Genomic DNA, 8,905 nt, shown 5'->3' with positions numbered 1-8,905 from the left:
TTGGAGAGCCCTCGGGCCCGGTTATCTAAGACCTGGGGTTACCAGTCCCACCGACCTGCGGGAATTCCGGGCTTTTCCCCCGCGGGGTCGGGCCCCTCAGCCACCAGTGGCGCTGACCCAGCTCCAGTCGCGGGAAGGTGCCAAGCCCCGCGCACTTTGCGCTGGCGAAGAGCGCAGACGACCGGGGCGCGCTTGGTCCGCCCCGCTTGGCAGGAGCGCGCGAAGCCGCGCGCGCGGTCCCGGGGGAGAGCCCGGAGGCCGCCCCACTAGCGGGAGAGGCGAGAACTCGGCGTCCGGCGGCGGACTGGCGTGCGTCTCGCCGCCTCACGCGGTTGCACTGAGCTGCGGGGCGCCGGACCGGGGACCCAGAGGGCGCGCGGCGGCGGGCGGCGAACGGCGGGCAGAGCTTCCCCGACCACCCGGGCGCCCAGGGGCTCCTGCTGGCTGGGAGACGCCCCCTGGCCCCTACCTCTGTTTGGCCCGGCCGGGCGAGCGGGACCCGCGGGAGGAGGAGGGGGAGGAGGAGGAGGAGGAGGTGGGGCCGCCGGGACTGCCTCCTCCCCGCCCCTCGCGTCTCCTCCCCGCGCAACCGGGAAGGACAAGGGGACTGGGCACGGGGACCCCGGCCAGTGAGCGCCCGCGCCCCGGGGCCGCCCCTCGCGCGCGCTCTCCCGCCGCGAGCCCGGGCCGGTCTCGTTTCGCAAGGTGCTGGCGGCAGCCATGAGCCAGGACGCCGAGCCCAGCGGCCCCGAGCAACCGGACAGAGATGCGCACAGCGTGCCTGGTGCCCCGGCGCCCCCAGCGCCCCCAGGCCCGAGAGGGATGCAGCCGCCGCCACCGCCTCCGCCCCAAGCCGGCCTACCCCAGATCATCCAAAAGTAAGAGGAGGAAAGGGGGAACGGGGACCCGGGTGCGCTTGGGGGACAAGCCCCGGGCGCCCCCTTTTGTGGCTTCCTCTCTCCCGTTCCCGCTAAAGTTCTCTCGGCCGCCTTGCGTTTGAAGTCTTCTTGCCCGCCCTCTCGGCAGAGTCGGTGTCATTCTGGCTGTTTGTGAGTTTAGGGCGAGGGAAGCCAAGCTATTTGGGGAAAATAATTTTGTTCTTCCTCATCCCCTGTCTCTTCTCTTCGGGGACGTCACCGGGTATTTTGAACTAAATTAACTCAAACTGGGGGGAAATGGCCCAGGGACTATATTTCATCTTTCTAGTCCCAAGAAGCCGCTGGAACATATGGAGAGCCGTGCGAGTGTGCGCGCGCGTGCTGGAGGGCGTGTAAGTAAAACGCCGCCCGAAGAAACCACCCTTAATGGTGCCCATGAAGTCAAACAGTGATGTTGGGTGAAAAGGGTGGTGAGGGTTTGTAGACAACGTATTTTTGCTTTGTCCTGCAAGAAGTGTTTACACTTTCCAAGAAGGCCCTTGCGAAGAGTTTCTAGCCGCGGAACCGTTTTCCATTAAAGTTACCATCTTGTGATTCGGAGGAAACTGTGCGACTTGGGTCGCGAGTTTTCCGGGCCGGCCGTCCCAGTGCGTCGAGTAGATTGGGGGTGGTCAGTAGGCTCTGAGAAGCTCTTTCAGCCCATTTGGGAGACATAAAAGTAAAACGGTGAGGCTTCGTTCATTCTTTCGAGATTTTGTTGGACAGTTTAAGGCCTAGAATGTTGGTTTGTTTGAAGGATCTTTATTCTCCGAAAAGTTTCCCTCAGCTTGTAATGAAGTCCTCAAAACTAGTGTAGTTAGTGTTGGAAAGTCTGAATGATGAGTGTTTGGGCGAAACTGGAGAAAATTAAAGAAATACACCCAAGCACAGCAAAATCAATCCTATGGAACCGAGCAGGGGTTTTTCGGCACTGCTTTGAGTTACATAAACTTATTAAAATGTAGTAAGAGAAATAACCAGTGATGGGGCATAAATGGAAGTAAATATTGTTTTTAAGACTGACTTATGTAATAGAATAGTGAAAATTTAAGTTTGACATCAAAGAACGCTTGTATCGTATTTCAGGACAAAATGGTTCCCTTTTTTTTGACTGGTAGAATATTAAAAGCTCCATTTATGGCAACTTTTTGCTTTAGTTTGATTTTATATAACTTTCAACTACCTACAAGTAGCTATTTGAAACTGTAAATATTTTATATTGTTATTCTGTTCCCTTTGTTTTGCAAATTTCAGCTAAGATTTACTAAATATAATGGAAGTTTAAGTACCTCATTGCTTAAAATTTCTCTTTAGTCCTTAACATAAATATAAACTAACAGAGAAAAAAATGTTTAAAACCTGAGGTTTATTTAGTAAAAGAGGAAAAAAAAAACCCTAATTGACTGATTATTAACTGGGAAACATCTCATGTGCTTCTTACTGGCCAGTGTCTTGGGGCTTGAAGTTAGGGTGCACATTGAGTTTGCTTTGGTATTGTGGTCACCCTGCATTTTCCTATCATTTACTTTTAATTAGGAAAAAATAAGAATTTTATGTTCATAGAAAAATCTTTGTAGAGGGGTGACTGATTTTGAAATGTTGCCAGGTTGAAAATAAAGGCCGTTTTTGTGGGAGATGGATCATTTCAAGTGTATTTCAGTTACCTCATGTAATAAATAATTTACCCTGTAAATTCACCCCTATTTTGAAAATTCCACCCCTGGAATATTTTACTTTAGTAGATAAGCCTGAGCTCTTCAAAGATGGCCCCTTCGGCTAGCAGTCCAGGGTGGAGACCTCAAAGAGGTGCCTGATGGCTCTGCCTTGTTTTGCATTGGTGACAGATCAGTGTTCAGGCACCAGGTCCAAGGCTGGTGAATGTGCTCATGGGATTTGACGTTTGTGCACTTACGTTTCTTTCTTTAACATCTTTATTGGAGTATAATTGATTGCTTTACATTGTTGTGTTAGTTTCTGCTGTATAACAAAGTGAATCAGCTATACATATACTTGTATCCCCATATCCCCTCCCTCTTGTGTCTCCCTCCTGCCCTCCCTATCCCACCCTTTTAGGTGGTCACAAAGCACTGTGCTGATCTCTCTGTGCTATGCGGCTGTTTCTTACTAGCTATTTTACATTTGGTAGTGTATACATGTCAGTGCCACTCTCTCACTTTGTACCAGTTTACCCTTCCCCCTCCCCGTGTCCTTGCGCTTATGTTTCAAAGTCTTTATTTATAAGGATGATTTGGGGTTTGCACTCCCCTCAGTACCCACTGAAATTCCATGGGAAGCAGACATAACATGGCAAACGCCTTGCAGGTCCATCTTTTATGGGCTGAAACTTGAGCAGGTTATTTTGAAACTGCGTTTGCATAATTTAATCTGAGCAGCCATTTTTATGTAGTTATGAGGTGCTGTTTGTATCAGCCATCTTTGAGAAAATGTAGCGGGGAGCTTGCCCTCAGCTGCAAAATGAGTTGTGCTCCTCTTGATTTGAGAATTGTGTGAGCTAGAGCTTTGGGTGAAATTCTCCTCTAATGGATGGCATGTTAGATACATTGTATTGGGGAACCTGCACTTTTTCTAGTTATTTGAGTAAGGTTATAATGCAATTCATAAGAGGAGAAGTTTTGTGTTTTTTAAATTAATTTATTTATTATTTTTGACTGCATTGGGTCTTTGTTGCTGCGCGTGGCTTTCTCTAGTTGTGGTGACTGGGGGTTACCCTTCGTTACTGGGGGCTTCTCTTGTTGTGGAGCACGGGCTCTAGGCCCACAGGCTTCAGTAGTTGTGGCACGTGGGCTCAGTAGTTGTGGCTCGTGGGCTCTAGAGAGCAGGCTCAGTAGCTGTGGTGCACAGGCTTAGTTGCTCTGTGTCATGTGGGAGCTTCCCGGACCAGTGCTCACACCTGTGTCCCCTGCATTGGCAGGCAATTCTTTTTTTTTTTTTTTTTTTTAATTTATTTATTTATTTTTGGCTGCATTAGGTTTTCATTGCTGCAGGCGGGCTTTCTTTAGTTGCGTCGAGCGGGGGCTACTCTTTGTTGCGCCGCGCAGGCTTCTTATTGCGGTGGCTTCTCTTGTTGCGGAACAGGGCACTAGGCACGTGGGCTCAGTAGTTGTGGCCTGCAGGCTCTAGAGAACAGGCTCAGTAGTTGTGGCACACAGGCTTAGTTGCTCTGCGGCATGTGGGATCTTCCCGGACTAAGGCTCGAACCTGTGTCCCCTGCATTGGCAGGCGGATTCTTAAACCACTGCGCCACCAGGGAAGCCCTGGCAGGCAATTCTTAACCACTGTGCCACCAGGGAAGCCCAAGCTGAGAAGTTTTGATTGCTTTCAAAATGATGAAGATATCAATATTCTTCATGTTGCATAGCATTTAAGGATTACAAGAATTTTTTCACTTCTTTTTTTAAAATAAATTTATAAATTTATTTATTTATTTATGGCTGCGTTGGGTCTTCATTGCTGCGCGTGGGCTTTCTCTAGTTGCGGCGAGCAGGGGCTACCCTTTCTTATGGTGCGTGGGCTTCTTATTGCGGTTGCTTCTCTTGTTGCAGAGCAGAGTCTCTAGGCGGGTGGGCTTCAGTAGTTGTGGCACATGGGCTTCAGTAGTTGTGGCTTGCGGGCTCTAGAGCGCAGGCTCAATAGTTGTGGTGCATGGGCTTAGTTGCTCCGCGGCATCTTCCCAGACCAGGGCTCGAACCCATGTCCCCTGCATCGGCAGGCAGACTCTTAACCACTGCACCACCAGGGAAGCCCCTTTTTCACTTCTTAATGTCTCTATTTACTGATCTTCATTAATCACGGTTTTCATTTTGGGTAAAGTCATGATCATAATAGACATGATCATAATAAAAACAGAATCCTATTCACCTATGTTATATTTGGTCTTAAGAGAATGAGGTGTGACAGTGAATAATGTGACTGACTTTGCTGTTTGTCTTATGGAACCCAGTCTCGGTATTTACGAAGATCGTGCCAAAAGTTAACTACTGTGGAGCTCCTTTGGCCTGTTTAGGTATATTTAGTTTTCTCCCTGTTGCATTGTTAGCTTCAGTCAAGCATGGTCCATGACCCCTCTGCTCTTGTTAACCTCTGACTCTGGGCCAATATTCGCATTACTTATGAAGATTATCAGCCATGTTAGACACATATAACTAATATCTTGTAAGATCTTTGTTTTAAGCGTGCATTCTCTAAGATGGCCAATGTGGAGACATTATTGGATAAAATGTGAAGCATTATGTAAGCCATTTGGGCAACAACTAATATAAATAACACCTTAAGAGATTTGGGATGAGTTCAGGAAATCAGAATAACTTGAAAGCTTAAAAAAAACTTCATATAAGCAGAAGTAAGACATTGATGTTGTTGGTGAACATTTTACAAGGATTTATCTCCTCAAATATTCACAATATTTTATTTCAAAAGTATTTTATATTTTAATTTTAATCAAACCTAATTCTTGATTTATAACAAGTTATTTATTAACCATAATGAACATCAGAAATTACAATTTTAGGTTGTAAGTTCTAAAACTCTCTTCAGAATGAAAACAGAGCCATTAGTTCTGTGTGCTGTGTTGAATTCATTTGTCAGATGCAGTTAGAAAGTGTGGTACTAATCATGGTGAAAATTAACCAAACAAGCACACACATCTATGAGGTGAGCACACAGGTGATTTTCCTAAATTATTTGATTTGCAGTGAAATACTCCTGGCTAATGCTTGATATCAGGTTGCATATTTAATTTGCATATAGATGACTTATTTTTTCCTTTACAGATTATTTTGGCATGAAATGAATAAAAATCAATTATGAAAATAGAAAAAGTTTTGGTTTAGCATTTGATAGTTAGTGTCACCTGCATGTGTTTGTGACTTATGAAGATATAAATCCAGCTTTGATTGCTGAAGTTTATAGTCTTCTGCATCGCGTTAGGACACTGGCCAACTGTGTTTTCAGAGCAAAGTGCTCCTTAATTCAGTCCCGAAAATGTTACAAGTAGTCAGTCTGATCGCAGATAATTCTACAGACATTTTGCATTTGGAAGGATCTCCATGTAACTCTTAGAGAGTGATACATAGGCAAGTTGTGTGTGATGTCCACCCACTGTGATGGGCATGCTGACAGTTACATCCAGAATCGGAGAGGAAATAAGAATTTGCCAAAAAGGGACATTATCTCAACTCATAGTTGGTCCTTTTCTGGAAGAAGGATGGAATTTCTAACATCAGTGCCACTTTCTAACATTAGTTTGAGTCCGTTTTTAGGGGAAACAGGGATACACTTTTAGAAGGAATTTTGAAAATTTTAAACACCATCTTAAATTGCACGTAAGACAAGCATTCAGCAGGAGAAAACATCTGAGAAGATTAAGCGTTTACCCAGAACAGGGAAGGAGAGAGGGTGGGTTCTTAGCATTCTGAAAAGTTTCTTTGCTTCATTAGAAAGCCTATTAAGGGTATTTTTTTTAAAGAAACTTTGCTTGAGGGTTTGTTGTGATAAGTATTTTTAGATAGTAAGTGTAGCCATCCAGTTATGAGTTTTTCTCAAATTGCCAAAGGGATCAGTATTATGAAAGGTAGTACATTATTCCCATTAGTCACAGTAAATGACTATACCTATGGTGTACAAAGAGCTGTTCTAATGCCAGTGCTGCAGGAGAAAAAAAAGAAGTCAAATTGTGTTACCCATTTTATTCTTCTATCCACTTATTCTTTTGTTACCAGTTTAGCAGTTTATCAAATTAATAATTTAAAAAGCCCATATCTGTCAGTTGGAATGTGGACTCTGATCTGTTAAGATCTCTTTGCCTATGCATGTAAGTCACCAAGGGGGAACAATAACCCCACCAGGATTGACTCACAGTGAAATGATCCCCCATCATCCAGTTTCTCTCTCCCTCTCTCTCTCTGATTTATTTTTCTTGCGGCTGTAGTTTCTTTTTTTTTTTAATTCTTTAAAATTTTTATTTATTTATTTTTGGCTGCGTTGGGTTTTCGTTGCTGCACACAGGCTTTCTCTAGTCGCGGCGAGCGGGGGCTACTCTTCGATGAGGTGCGCGGGCTTCTCATTGTGTTGGTTTCTCTTTGTTGCAGAGCACGGGCTCTAGGTACGCGGGCTTCAGTAGTTGTGGCATGCGGGCTCAGTAGTTGTAGCTCGCAGGCTCTAGAGCGCAAGCTCAGTAGTTGTGGCACACGAGCTTAGTTGCTCCGTGGCATGTGGGATCTTCCCGGACCAGGGCTTGAACCCGTGTCCCCTGCATTGGCAGGCAGATTCTTAACCACTGCACCACCAGGGAAGTCCCGGCATGTAGGTTCTTGACTCCAACTAAACTAATATTTCCTCCCTGCCCACAACGGCCAGTCCTCAAGTAAACAAACCAATATAGCTCAATTCAAAGCTTTGATAAACAAGAGTCTACAAAATGTTAGGAACTGAGATCTAACCAAGGGATAGAATTAAAACGGACTGAACTAAACTTGGAAAGCAAGAATGGAAGAAGCTTGAGATAGTGGAGTTAAAACTCCAGCGGCGGGCCTCCCTGGTGGCGCAAGTGGTTGAGAGTCCGCCTGCCGATGCAGGGGATACGGGTTCGTGCCCCGGTCTGGGAGGATCCCATATGCCGCGGAGCGGCTGGGCCCGTGAGCCATGGCCGCTGAGCCTGCGCGTCTGGAGCCTGCGCGTCCGGAGCCTGTGCTCCGCAACGGGGGAGGCCACAACAGTGAGAGGCCCGCATACCGCAAAAAAAAAAAAAAAAAAAAAAAAAAAAAACTCCAGCGGCAAATTCAGAGGTAGGGCTCCCCCTCCCTTCATCCTCCTTGGTCCCCCTGTTAGGCAAAATCTTGAAGGGGTCTCCTGTGCCACAAAAATCCCACTTAATCTGATTTTTTATTTCCTGCCACAGTAATTATTTTGCTTGGGATGGTCTAGCTGATACAATTTCGTGTATTTTAACAGGGGAGGTTGCTGTGGATCCACAGCTGCTGTGTGTGACATGGTAGCTGTGTTTAGAATAGCGCGTTGAAAAGTTTTGCAGAAGGTAAAGTGGTCCTTATTCCAGAATCGGGGCAAAAGACCGTAATTAGTGGCTTGTAGAAAGGAGCACATGGCAATTCCCTTTCTGGTTAATGAACCTGGCTGGGTCTTGGTGATGTGTGTGTTGTTATGGAAGCCTCATAGTTCTTGTTCCCACCAGTGAGAAGACTGGGAAATCCTGACTTTAATTGAGAAGGCACATTTTTCCATCAGGAATGTGAATTTGGTTTCCAGCCACTACCAAGGGGGTACTGGCGGTGGGCTGATATTTTGCCTGGCTCAACGGTGGTCACTGTTTAAATTCTACCCAACTAAGGTTTCAGTCTTCGACATTTACAAGACAGCAAGTTTGGGGTATTTTGGATTTAATGCGTATGTCCATCTAATAGGATAAAGTCTTTACAGTGGCAGAAGTTACAGCCAAGTTAATTCATCCTCCCCTTTCCTACAATTCCTGCTGGATTTTATAAGATAAATAAGTCCCCTGATGGTTTACAAGGCACCTTTTCTAACTCGCTGACAGCAGCTCCGTCAGGGGGATGGTACATATTGATGTGAATGTACTTTATGAGCAAAAAGGGAGCTGTTAAGCAAGTTGTATGAGGATGTGTTAATAACTTGTAGCTCAGTTTGCCAAATAAATCTTTCCGTGTGTTCAGAAACAAAAGGCCCGGGGTCATGCCTGTGTTTTGGGGTGGTTTTCACCCCATGAAGATAGTTTTCACGCCACTTTTCCCTTCTTTTATGTGGGTATTTGCTTCAGGGATGCACCAGGGCCATTTGCTACTGCCCTTTCTTTGCACCTGCTTTCTCTCCATCACAGTAATGACCCATCAGTTCTCAGTTGCCACTTCCACTCTGGTTCGAACCTAGAAACCTCCATTCACAGCTGTCTGAACATCTTAAATACTTTTCAGTTGTGCAGCTTGTCTATAGACTGT

General features: G+C 45.8%; 1 protein-coding gene across 1 annotated transcript in view; it reads left to right on the top strand.

Moving 5' to 3' along the window:
* Positions 1-720: 720 nt before the first annotated feature.
* The window catches only part of RBM20 (RNA binding motif protein 20), a 211,612-nt gene continuing 203,427 nt past the window's right edge, over positions 721-8,905 (top strand). Inside the window, exon 1 of the mRNA XM_060102461.1 lies at positions 721-878. Coding sequence (XP_059958444.1) covers positions 721-878 — 158 coding nt within the window. The remainder of the gene's footprint in view (positions 879-8,905) is intronic.

Source organism: Mesoplodon densirostris, chromosome 1, assembly GCF_025265405.1.
Source record: "Mesoplodon densirostris isolate mMesDen1 chromosome 1, mMesDen1 primary haplotype, whole genome shotgun sequence".
Classification (NCBI taxonomy): Eukaryota; Metazoa; Chordata; class Mammalia; order Artiodactyla; family Ziphiidae; genus Mesoplodon; species Mesoplodon densirostris.
The sequence above is the reverse complement of the archived record's forward strand: the minus strand, read 5'-3'. Positions and strand labels throughout refer to the sequence as shown.